Raw genomic sequence first — 13167 nt, forward strand, 5'->3', positions numbered from 1 at the left:
CTGGAACAGAAACACATAACACTGGTTTGTTTGTTTTTTGCCTTTTTCAGTTTATTCCACACACCAAATTTGCAGGGAGAAAAGCAACCCGTTTCCAAACACCTCTACTACATTAGAGGTTCTGTACCTCCAGAGAAGGTGCCCTATGTCCCACCAAGAAGCGTGACTGCCCGGCTAGCTGAAACGCTTGACCACATCCTGCTGCCTGATGCAAGACAAGCTCCATGTAGACGGCACATGAAGGTGCATGGGGGGGAGGGGTTGTCTGCTGCTGGGGAAGTTCTTTTCTGGGGCACATGGGGGTGGCTACTCTCTTATGGTCTGTCTCTCTCTCTCTCTCTCTCTGCAGCTCTGAAGCTGTGGCAGTGGTGTGAAGACCAGAGCAGCCATGTCGCATGCAAAGAGCTTCCGTGTGGCAGACAAACCTCTCCCGGGCCAGCAGCCTCCCGCCCCACCTGGCTATGCTCAGCCTCCGTATCCAGTGGCTCCCTATCCTCCGCCACAGTTTCATCCTGGGGTCTATGGCCAGCCTGGCTACCCCCAGGGGTCCTACCCACGGGGTGCCGCTTCAGCACCCTATCCACAGGGCCCCTATCCACAGGGACCCTACCCTCCTGCACCATACCCGCAAGGGCCCTACCAGCAGGGCCCCTACGGCCAGCCGCACTACGCAGGCCCAATGGACCAAGGCTGTGAGTAGGCAGCCCACTGTGGGGATGGCCCTGGATGGAGGTGGGGGGTGGGCCCTTTGCTCAGCAGAGTTGCAGACCTGCTCCTGGGGGTCTCCAAGGGTTTCTCCAGCAGCTGCCTGACCCTGCACACTGCTGCCACTCCCTTGCGGCTGGCATTCTGAGGAAGCCTATTTCTGAAACCAAAAGGTTGCATTTACCCATCAGGGCCCATAACCTGTGATGGACTTTTCCTCCACAAATCTGTCCAGTTGCCTTTTAAAGGCATCCAGACCAGGTGCCATCACCGCATCCTGTGGCAAGGGGTTCCACAGACAAATTACATACTGGGCAAATACATATTTTCTTTTGTCTGTTCCAACTCTCCCAACACTCTGTTTTAGTGAATGTCCCCTGGTTCTGTGTTGTGTGAGATGGAAAAAAAAGCATCCCTCTGTCCAGTTATGCAGGGGATGGATAGAGTAGATAAAGGGATGTTCTTTTCCCTCTCACGCAACACCAGAACCAGGGGACATTCACTAGAACAGTTGGGAGAATTAGGACAGACAAAAGAAAATATTTCTTTACCCAGAATGTAATTAGTCTGTGGAACCCCTTGCCACAGGTTGTGGTGATGGCCTGATCCAGCAGAGCTCTTATGTTCTCACAAGGACAGTTGCTCTCTCCCTGTTAAACAGAGGAGGGTCTTCATTTAACAGAGGTTTCTTTATCCAAATTAGTAGGGAGAACGCTTCAGATTGGTTACCATGAGGAGAAGCCTCCCTCCTACTGCGACAGCCAAGAGTACCCCACCACCATCTGGGATGACAAAAATGTGCGCCAGGTCTTCATTCGCAAGGTGAGGGGGCCAGTGGAGGGAAGCATGTGTGTCTGAGGAGAGAGACAATTGGCCCGTGTGTGTGTGTGGGGTGTGTGTTGTGCTATGTGAAGGACAGTCCTGGCATGTTGCAGTGACTGAGTAGCACTGGCTAAGACTGGAGGGGGGGGATGATGAGCTCAAATTCCAACCTCCCCTGCCAAGGCAGCACCATTACCCCATGGCACCATCTGTGATGGTGTGCGAGGAGAGCCCAGCAGGCTGGAAACACGGGACAGGATTGGCCTGCAATTCGCTTCCGGTCTGGGTTGACGCACTGCAGTTCCTTCCCCCAAGTTGCTAAGCCAGGTCCATGGTGGGTCCAATTAGCCCCGCAACTGCCTCTGGGAAGCTCCCAAGCAGAAGACAAAGGCCTCCTCCCCATCCCGGAGTTGCTTTCCTGTAAGTGGAATTGCAGGGGCTGAGCAGAGGGGAGTGCAGCCTCTTCCAAGGGGCTTGGGCAGATTAATGGAGGAAAGTTCCAGCACAGCTGCCAAGCCAGGATGACCGCGGGCGACTTCTGTTTTTCAGAGGAACTCTATCTCTGCCTGCCAGGTGCAAGGGATTGGCAACGGGATACAGGTGTCTTGTTGTCTTGAGTGCACCCCAAGGCACCCGGTGGGTCACCGTGAGATACAGGTGTGAAGAACAGGGTAAAATCACTGGCTCAGGTCTTGAAGCCATGTTGCAGCAGCTGTGGGAAGGACTCCTGGTAGCAGGACAAGAGAAACTTCTTGTTAAATTCCTTGCACTGGCCTCACTAATTGGAAATCATTGGCAGCTATGAATCTCCAGTTTGGGGGGCGGGGCAGAGCCGTTGCCTGGTAGTAGCAGATCATCTTCCATCACCACTTTGGCTGGTATGAATTTCAGACTAACAAGAATCACCTTCGTTAAGCTATAAAAACGCCTGTTGCTAGGGTTGGAGAGGCTGCCATTCTATCATGGAGGGATGTATCAGTCATGGTATGATGGGTGTCCCCTTCTTATGCTCAGAAGGATCCAGGTGAGGATTAATTTAGGGTCCAATTCAGTACCGGCCTTGCACTGGCCCAGAGGTGTTGCGAAATTGCTGTAAAGCACTTTCGCACCACTGGGGGAAGAGGGAGGCCAGAATGAACCCTGCTGTGCCAGCACCCAGGTAAGTTCATGCTGGCCAAGTCCAGCTGTGTCTCGGGATGGGAGGGGGGATTCCACCATGAGTAAGGAGGCTTGTGGCACGTTCACCCCTAGAATGTTCAGCTGGCACCGAGTTCTGATTGGTGGATGGGTCAGGAGACTTATAAAGGTGAGGGAGGGAAGCTTATGCTCGGACTGACTTTGTCTCTGGCTGAGGGGGCCTGAGATCCTTGACCACCTTGGCAGGAGTGACCCCAACTTGACTGCAGCAAGATGGGCTAGATCGGATTTTGGAATGCTAAGACTTTGGTGAGAGGGCAGGGGGAGAGTGGAACAGGGGTGTTCTAGGGCAGGGGGAAGGTGGGTGGCTGGTGGACCCATGGATGGCCTGGGACTGGGTGGGGGAGTGGAGCCAGGATCTGGCCCTTGGGCCAAATAATAACCTCACTCCCAGGCAATTTGGCACAGTGCCAGGCTGCGTGGATCTGCACCACTTCTTTCGGTGGTGCATGTCTGAGTAGACCCATTGGAGCTGCTACCAAGTTACCTGGGGTAAGGGGAATGAATTCCTCTTGCCCTGGGCGGGGCCACAGACAGCCCCACCCTGCTCTGGATATGGGGCAGGCCAGCTGTCCTCCCTGTTCCAGCATGGGTTAGGATTGGGCTGTTAGTAAGTTAACTTTATTGGTTTAGTGCTGCATGTTTAGTGCTGCATTCTCCTTAATCAGAGCTTAATCAGAGCCTTGCAAGTAGAAGGTAACCATATTTCTACTCTTTAAATAAACCTTTAAATATTTCCACGCTTGTGTCTGTGTGAGTACAAAAGAATTGGCCTCTCTCAATCCAGTCTGGGCCACCCAGTCAAACTCCAGAAGCCAACCAGAGTACTGAGTCTGAAGTCTCCGGAGTCTGCACAGTTCAGAGCTTGCAAGGGCTGGGAAGTTGGCTTGTGGGACTGCAGCTTCCCCTTGGCTGGAGGACTGGCTGTTTAGAAGGGGGGAGGCAGCTATTGCAGGGCAGTTTGTGCACCCCACCTGTTTGGAACATTTGGCCAGTCGGGTGGTGGTGCGCAAGAACTGGTACGCAGAGCATATTTGCCTGGGAACAGTGTCCCACTTGTTCATGGTGTACTAAGTTTCTTGAGAGATGCATTCTTGGGAGACACAAGAACATCTGAAAAACATGCATCCCTGACTCATTGGGGGCTCTTCAGTCAGCGACCTGAGGATGCGAACAAATGACCAGGGACTATAGGTCGTGACAACAGGAAGCTGGGCCAGATGGGGCCCCTTTGGTCTGGTTCAGTGGGGCTGCTCCTGCATGTTGTATCCTGAGGGCACACAGGACTCTTGCCAGGACCCTCCTGGCAGGACCCTTCTCGGACTGCTTTGCTGCCTTGTGGAGCATCTCTTGCCCTGGGTCACCCAGCTCATGCCGCTGCCCTTGTGCCCGCAGGTGTTCCTGGTTCTGACTCTCCAGCTGTCTGTGACTCTTGCCTTTGTGGCCGTCTTCACCTTTGTGAAAGACGTGAAGGACTTTGTTCGGCGTCATGCCTGGATATACTTGGCCTCGATCGGCGTCTTCTTGGTCTCACTCATCGTTCTCAGCTGCTGTGGGGAGTTCCGGCGCAAGCATCCCTGGAATCTCATTGCCCTGGTAGGGCCTAGGACCTGCCGTGAGGAAGAGGGGTTGACTGACCACAGCTGCCTGGTGGCATTGAGTTGGGAGGTGGCAGTAGGGCAGACCAGGAGGTTAGAGGGTCTCACTCCAGACCTGGGAGGTGGATATGCAGGGGAAGAAGAGCCAACCCTTGGACCAAGAGCTGGTTGTGCTCACTGCGGCTGCCTCTGCTCCACAGTCCATCCTGACGCTGAGCTTATCCTACATGGTGGGGATGATCGCCAGCTTCAAGGACACCAAAGCAGTAATGATGGCCATTGGCATCACTGCTGTCGTCTGCATCACCATCGTCCTTTTCTCCTTGCAGGTCAGTCTGTGCTCTGCCCCACCCTCCCTCTTGTTGTGGGAGGGACTTGATGCCGGGGCCCCTTTGGCAGTGGCGCAGGAAGGAGAGCTATTGTTGCTGATTGCAAGCTGTGCCACGTGAGTGCCTGGCTGCTTGTGACCTGGCTAGCACAGCATGTGCCGGCCACTTCGCCTCATGTGCCCAGCAGGGCATGGCTGGCAGGAAAGGAAGCAAGTGGCGGTAGCTGTCCTTGCTCCTCGACTTGAGGCTGGGACGGTCCAGATCCAGAAATGGAGCACTGACAGGCCTCTGAATCTGAGCCTGCAGGCGGGTACTCCTCCCCTTGTCAGAGGCCAGTCCATATAATGCTGCTGTGGAATCCAGGTGCTGAGCGTGAAGGTTCCCGGTGTCCCCAGCTGTCACATGCTCTTTGACAGACTGGTTCTTGCTGCAGCATGAAATCCATGTGCAGCCAGAAGATGTGCTGCAGATCAAAGCGTGGGTAGTGTGCAGCAGAACCAGCCCTCTGAGAAGGGCAGGTGACGAGGCTGCCTGATTGGCAGGCGGTGGGGGTGTCCATGCCTTGGGTACACACACCTGTTGCCCCAGTCCTGCCTCTTGCCTACCCACCAGTCCATTGGCCACCTGTGCAACCTTCCTGCTGCCCTTGCCCTCCCGGGCAACCTGGCCCAGCCCTGCACTCCAGCAGCCACTCCTCTGAACCTCTATCACCAGCTCCCTTTTCAGCACGGAAAGCAAGGCCACCCTCCCCGCTCAAGGGCATCACTTCCATTCCAGCCCCGGAGCCAAAGTTCTAAGTGGAGGAGAACGGGAGATTCCAGGACCAGTTGGCTTCACACACACACACCCTCCCTGGCCAGGCTCAGGCAAGGAATGGGCTGAAGGGACCCCTGATCTGCAGACAAAGGTCCAGTTGGAATCCCAGCTGTACCTTTGGTCAGGCAGCCCCTGAGCAGGAGTGACCTTGAGGTCCAGAGTTCCCTCCGGCCTTTTCACAGCTGCCCTTCCCAGGTGGCCCAGGCAGCTTTCCCTGGCTGCACGCACTGCCTCGCAAGTCAGAGGAACCAAGAGAGGATTCTTGACAAGAAACAGCTTCACAGGGCAGGATCCAGGCAAGAGACACCGGATGCACCGAGGGCCAGGATATCTTTGAGGGCACCTCCACCAGTCCCTGCGTTTCAAAGGCCAAGCAATCTGCAGGTCCAAGATGTAACAGCTCTAGGTGACCACCCGGGGCTGCTCTGCCAGACACAGGCCTCTTCTGGATGCCTCTGATTGCTCTTGCCAGTGCACTGCCGTCCTTGCGCTTTGGGTTAGAACCCCTGGGCTCTCCCAGCGCTCTGCACAGAGGGAGGATTTTCCCTCCGCTTGATCTCTGCAATCTGGGGTGCTGGTAGCAGCAGAGAGGAACTGCCAATGTCCTCCCTGTTTAGCTGCTGATCCCGTAAGGGGAAAACACAGAGCAGGAAGTGATCTGTGAGCACTATGCACTAGGCCTTCCACCCTGTCGCCAGCCTGCGTTCTCCAGCTTCCTTCCCTATCAGCATGTGATGGTACATGGGTGCAGTCACCAGAAGCATGGCTTGGGGGGGGGCAGAAGACGATGTTCCTTCCAGCTGTGGGGTCTCTGTCAGTGAGCCAACAGCCTTCCTCACCTGGTACCTTGGGAGAGGGGGCAAGAAATCATCAGAGGCAGCAGCTGCCCTCAGCTCCTCTCTCTCCACCAAGGGCTTGAGAAGTCTGATGGAGGTGGGAGTACTTCCCAAACTTTTTAGCAGCAGGACCCACTTAAAAAAAAATGACAATCCATCACAACCCACTGGGGGGGGAGAGAGAGAGAGAGAGAGAGAGCGCGCACAACAATATTGAATTTAATTCATTAGTGATGATCAGGTCCTGTGCTCTTGAGGCTGCTTAGAGACCTTGCATAAGTAGGTGCATGTCAACATTTGCTGGACTCTCCCTAGAAATGAAGTTCAATGTCTGTTCCCCCAAACTTTTGCAGTACCCAAAGGCAGAACTGGAGTGCAGTGAGGGACTTCCAGACCAGACAAAAGCTGGAACTGGGTTCACACATAACCTTATGGCAATGCCAATTACTAGAAAATATGGGAAAATGTGACTTTTTAATTTGGGGGTATGAAGATGACCTCATACCAGCTCACAATTCTTCTGCAAACTGGGCAAAGGCGCTTGCAACTTTTTTAATAATGTTTCAAAAACTTTTTGCGATCACCAAAAACCAGGCCTCATGACTACTGGTAGGTCCCAACCCACAGTTTGGGTAACACTGCTAGATGAAAGAACAAGGGGGAGGGGCAGGAGAGGGCAGGAGTCAAGCAGCCCAGCCCTCTGCTCGAGGTCAGAGGGCCACGTCTACAAGAGCAGTGGCAGTTTTCCCCAGCCAGTCTGTCTGCTTGCGAATCCAGACAAACTCAGGCCCTGGAGGGGGGCACATCTCAGGAACGGGGCCAGGCCTCGCATGGCACTCTGGCTGGTCTGCTCTTCTTTCCCCTTTCAAGAAGGGTGTACCCAGGCCTTGAAAGGTTGGTTTACACCCCAGAAACCCACACATCTTTCCGTGCAGTTGGGGGGGGGGCTGTGGGCGCAGTTGCAAGCGGCCCGGATGCAAGGGGCAAGGAGGAGGGCAGAGCTAGGGTGCTTGCTGACCCTTGCTTTGGTGCCCTTCCCTGCAGACCAAGTACGACTTCACCTCGTGCTGGGGGGTGCTGCTTGTCTGCGCAGTGGTCCTGTTTATCTTCGCCTTGCTTTGCATCTTCATTCGGAGTCGCATCTTGGAGATTGTCTATGCCACCCTCGGAGCCCTCCTCTTCTCCTGCGTGAGTGTCCCACGGGCCATGGAAGGGCTCAGGCTGCTGTTCTGATCTGTCGAGGGAGTCGGAGGGGGGAGCCTTCTGGGCCTCTCCAACTGGCCTCTGCTGGAAAGAGGAGCTGCTGCCCCCCGTCTTTGAGCCTGGCCCTGCCTGCCTTGCCTGAGCTCTTATTAGGGGAATTTCCAGCATTCCAAGGGGCCAGACCAAGAGAGAGGCTTGCGGGGTGGGCAGAGACCTGGGGATGGTTCAGGCTGGCCATCCAAGCTTCTCGCACCTATTCATGCAAGGAGGATGATGGACTTGGTAGGCTTCCCTTCAGTCTCCAGCCAAGAGGAGCTCTGTAAGTCACAAGGTGCTCTTTCTCCTCTGCAGTTCCTGGCCGTAGACACCCAGCTGCTCCTGGGGAACAAGCAGCTGGCCCTCAGCCCGGAGGAGTACGTCTTTGCAGCGCTCAACCTGTATACAGACATTATCAACATCTTCATCTACATCTTGGCCCTCATGGGTGGGGATACCAGGGACTAGGCAGCCATATCCCTGCCCCACAGCCTTCCAGCACAGAGGTCCCCCCCTCACAAGCCCCACTGTTTGATCAGACCTTCCTCTTCCGCCTTTTCTTTTTCAAGAGCTCTTTTTCTCTTGGCACTTCGGGCTTACTCTTCCTAAGTGATCCTGGCCATTCCAGGGACCCCGGTTCCCTCCTACCTGTCCTCTGCATGCTCTTTATCCAACCCCGCCCCCAGGGCCAGCCTCTGTATAAATAGCCTCCCTGTATAAAGAATAAAAGAGAGAATAAAAGCCTGCAGTCCTCTGCTGTGTCTGTCTGGGGCGGGGGGGGGGGGGGCAAAGAGGACCTGGGACCCAAAGCACATGTCCTGTCTGTCCTTGGAGGTTGAAGGGGAAGACCTCTGGGGTCCCGTGCCAGGCTTGTTGCTGGACTCTGGAGGCCCCGGGTGGTTGCATGCTCTGCTGGTGGTGTGACTGTGAATGCACAACCCCTGGGGCACTGCTGTGCTGCACACTGCCTTGGACTTGCTTCAGGACCCAAGCGGGAGCAGCCGGCTGGGCTGGAGAATTGATGCAGTTGCAGGTTCAGTCACAGACAGAAAAAAAAGAAAACCTTTTTACAGTTGCAACATGGGAGGCAAACAAACTGCAGGAATGGACAAGGAAAAAGGCTCTATGGGACACTTACGCAGAACGTCTTGAGTTCTTCCTGGAGGCCAACGCAGTTAAAGGTGCCGCCCTAAAGCGGGCCACCTTGCTCAGTGTCTGTGGCTCTGCCACTTTTGAAATTGCCCAGAATCTTGTGGCACCAGCAGAATTAAGGGATACCAGTTATAAGGATATTGTGGGTCTCCTGCAGAATCGCTTCTCGCCCCAGCCGTCCCGTATCACACACTGCCATGCCTTCTACAAGCGAGATCAGGCTGCCAGCGAGTCTGTTCCAGCTTAGGTGTCCGTGCTTTGTCATCTTGCACGAAGATGTGAATTCCGAGACCTGGAAGAAATGCTTCTTGACCGGTTCATATGCAGCCTCCGGGACGAAAGGATTCGGAGGAAGCTCTTTGCGAAGGAAGAACTGACCTTTGAAGAGGCTGTCAAGGAGGCGCTAGCGTTTGAAAAAGCAGAAGATGCAGCAAGGGAGATTCGTGCCTCTCGTAGCCCAGCCACAACTCAAAAAGCCGAGGCAGTCCACCATGAGGACGCGGCCGCAGACCGTTGGGAAGAAGGGGAGGTGCTATGAATTAATCGAGGTATGTCAAGACACAATGATCGCCAGGAACCACAAGCACCTAGACCCAGGGTCCGGCAGGCCTCCGATGTCTCCAGCCAGGGCCCTTGCGCAAGCTGTGGGGAACCACGTGAATGTCAGAGTTGCCAGTTCCGTGATGTGACTTGTTGGGCCTGTGGAAAGAGGGGCCATATTGCCCGTGCTTGTCGCGGTAAGCCTTCTCAGGGTCGGAGCCAGAAGGTTCTTCAGGGGTCTGTCAGCCAGGAAGAGATCTACACTACTTCAGTATACGCCATCCAGAGCGTCTGGTTGCCAACCAAGGAAAAGATAGGTGACAGTAGAAATTCAAGGCTCTCCAAGCGTAATGGAAGTGGACTCTGGATCAGTGCTCTCTATGATTTCTACAGAGACTTTTCAGCGTATTTGCCCTAGAAAGGGCCCCAGTCTGGAGCCGATTGGACTTTTGCTTACAGATTTTCAGGTTAACCGTGTCCCTGTTTGGGGTGCGGGTACGTTTCAGGTTCATTGTAAACACTTTGATGGGCTCCTGGATCTGGTGGTCGCCGAGGGACATCGCACCAGTCTCCTCGGCCTTGCGTGGTTTGATCCTCTGGGCATCCAGATGACGGGGGTCCAGAGTATCAGCAAATTAGACTTTGATGCAGTCTGCCAAGAGTTCGCCCAGGTCTTCGAGGGGACCCTTGGCTGTTACACTGGCCCCCTGGTCTCTTTGCACCTAGATCTGGCTGTCACGCCCATCCGCATGAAAGCACGGCAGGTTCCCTTTGCACTCAAGCCCAAGATAGATGAGGAACTGGATCGCCTTGTGGCTCAAGGGGTCTGAGAGCCAGTGCCACACGCACTCTGGGAGACTCCAATTCAAACCCCTCTCAAGCCTAATGGGGATGTGAGGATCTGCAGGGATTACAAATGTTCAGCCAACAAGGCTCTCCAGCAGCATGTGTACCCAGTGCCGGTCATCAGCCATCTCCTCGCCTCCCTTGCAGGCTCCAAGGTTTTCAGACAATTGGACTTAGCCCAGGCTTATCAGCAGTTGCCAGTGGATAATGACTCAGCAGAGGCACAGACGATAGTTACCCACCGGGGTGCCTTTAGGGTCAAGCACTTACAGTTTGGCATCTGTGTGGCACCAGGAACTTTTCAGGGCCTCATGGACACTCTCCTCAAAGGAATTCCAGGGGTCATTCCCTTCTTTGATGACGTGCTGATTGCCGGGGCATCAGATTCGGAATTCACCAGTTGCCTTTGCGAGGTCCTTCGCTGCTTCCAGTCTGCTGGACTTAAGGTAAGGAAAGAGAAGTGCATCTTGGGAACCCTGAAAGTTGAGTTCCTGGGATACCTGATCGATGCTAATGGTATCCATCCTGCACCAGAAAAGGTTTGAGCTCTCGTGAATGCCCCACCTCCAGCCTCCAAACAGGAGTTACAGGCATTTTTAGGACTCCTGAACTTTTACCATTCCGTTTTGCCACATAAGGCAGTGTTGGCAGAGCCACTCCATCGCCTCCTGGACAAGAGGACCCCCTGGGTCTGGGGCCGCCGTGAGGGTGCTGCCTTCCGAGAGGTCAAGAATTTACTCACTTCCAACTCCGTACTGGCTCACTTTGGTGAGTCACTTCCTGTGGTCTTTGCATGCAACGCCTCTCCATAGGATATTGGTGCAGTCCTCAGCCACACACTCCCAGATGGAAGGGAGGCTCCAGTAGCCTATTATTTGCGCACCTTGTCTCCTGCTGAACGGAATTATGCACAGATAGACAAAGAGGCTCTGACTATAGTGGCGGGCATCAAAAAATTCCATGACTATCTTTATGGTCAATAATTTTTGATATTGATGGACCATAAGCCTCTGCTAGGTCTTTTCGTCCCAGTTAAACAGACGCCACAGATTCTGTCTCCCCGCATCCTGAGTTGGTCCGTATTCCTGGCAGCATATCAGTACTCCCTGAATTACAGGCCTGGCAAAGCGATGGGCCACGCAGATGCCCTCAGTCACCTTCCACTGCCTGCTCATGAACCCGATCCAGCTCCAGCACATGGCATCATGCTCCTGGAATTGCTCCCAGAACCGCCGCTCCATGCGTCAGACATGGCTTCACACTCGGCCAAGGGCCGTATCCTTTCCCGTGTTCTCAACTGGGTGTGGAGGGGGTGGCCTACGGACCGCATGGACACAGAGTTCACTGCATATGTCTTCCACCAGCACAAACTCTCAGCCCATAAGGGTTGCCTCCTCTGGAGAAGTCGGGTCGTCATTCCGACTAAGCTCCATCACTGGGTCCTAGAAGCCCTACATGAAAACCATCCAGGCATCGTACGAATGAAGGCACTGGCAGGAGCTATGTCTGGTGGCCTAGAATTGATGCGGCCATCGAAGAATGGGTGAATTGATGCAACACCTGCCAGGAGTCTTGGCCAGAAGCGCCTAGAGCACCCGTACAACAGTGGGAGTCCACTCGCACCACGTGGTTCTGACTGCATATAGACTTTGCAGGGCCCTTTCACGGCCAAAATTTCTTCATTCTAGTGGACTCCTACACTAAATGGCTAGAAGTTGTCCCAGTAGCAGCTATGACATCCCGGTCAGTCTTCAAGGCTCTCCGCAAGATCTTTGCTACCCATGGCCTACTTGATACGATTGTGTCTGATAACGCTGCGCAGTTCACATCAGCAGAACTCAAGCAGTTCATCGGCAGGTATTTGATCTGCTATGTGACATCAGCTCCCTTCCATCCATCCACAAATGCTCAAGCTGAACGCATGGTGAGAACCACAAAAGAAGCACTCACCTGCATCATCCAGGGTGAGTGGGACCATCGGCTGGCAGCGTTCCTTTTCAGCCAGCGAGTCACACTATGCACTGCCACAGGCCGCAGTCCAGCGGAACTTCTTGTGGGGCGGCACCTGACAATGTGTCTTGACCGAGTGCACCCAGACAGGACTTCGGAAAGACCATCGACCTCTGAGATACGAGAGGGTGTGTGTGGGTTCAGCCCAAATGACCCAGTGTATGTACAGAACTATGCGAATGGCCCAGGATGGATCTCAAAAACCGTCATTAGAATCACTGGCCCCGTCTCATACGAGGTGGCCATTCCGGACGGCCAAACCCTCCGCCGTCATGTGGACCAGATGCGTCACCGCTTGGCTGACTCAGCACCCAGCACGCCGATTCTAGTCCCCGGTGGAGAGCATCAGGCCTTGCCACAGTCTGGAGAGGCCATCAGTCCAGACGTGCTACTGCAGGAACCGGAGACTTATCTGAGCCACCAGATGTCAGTGCACCTATGGGGAGTCCCTCTGCCATAGATGTGCTAACCCCAGAGCTGACTGAGGAACCAGAGGCCCTGATACTGACGCCGCACCATTCTTTGCGAATGTGGGTACGGCCCTGCCACTTACAGGACTATGTTGGTCAATCTTGAACTGTACTTGGGGGGAGGGGTGTTATGTATGTAAGTCATGCAGGATTGAAATCCTGCATAACTGATTGGTCCAGACTTATGACTGGCCAATCGGGTGATGGATCGAAATCCTACCACCGGATTGGCCCTCTAGTTAAAATTTCAGTTGCACCAATCACGGGAAGTCTGGGCGGAGTTTAAGGCTATAAAAAGCCAGGGGTTTGCCTTGTTTTTTGCCAGGTTCTGTTCTGAAGATGGAATAAACATATTGAGCTGTTATCACTATGCCTTCCTTGATTTCCATGGACCCGCTAGATAACATCCCCAACACCAACTCCCCCTCAAGGCAGCAACAGAAGCAGCTGAGCCAAGGCGGTTCCTCAACCTGCCCTTGTGGGAAGGGGGCCAGCAGAACGGGAGAGGTGGGCCTGCCTGGCCAGAGGCCTGGATGGTGCCCCCAGGAGTGGACGGTGTGCCTTGACTGGTGGGGCTTCCCTTTGGCCACCCTTCTGTCCGGCAGTG

The 13167-nt window shown here is 54.5% G+C and overlaps 1 protein-coding gene across 1 annotated transcript; it reads left to right on the forward strand.

The window, feature by feature from the left end:
* The first annotated feature begins 388 nt into the window (after window positions 1-388).
* Window positions 389-8010, forward strand: LOC136649085 (protein lifeguard 1-like). The gene is made up of 6 exons (XM_066625499.1): window positions 389-689; window positions 1412-1527; window positions 4120-4320; window positions 4523-4651; window positions 7348-7491; window positions 7858-8010. Exons 1-6 carry the CDS (start codon window positions 389-391, stop codon window positions 8008-8010), a joined length of 1044 nt encoding a protein of 347 aa, XP_066481596.1.
* Window positions 8011-13167: the final 5157 nt, after the last annotated feature.

The sequence above is a fragment of the Tiliqua scincoides genome, chromosome 4 (genome assembly GCF_035046505.1).
Source record: "Tiliqua scincoides isolate rTilSci1 chromosome 4, rTilSci1.hap2, whole genome shotgun sequence".
Lineage (NCBI taxonomy): Eukaryota > Metazoa > Chordata > Lepidosauria > Squamata > Scincidae > Tiliqua > Tiliqua scincoides.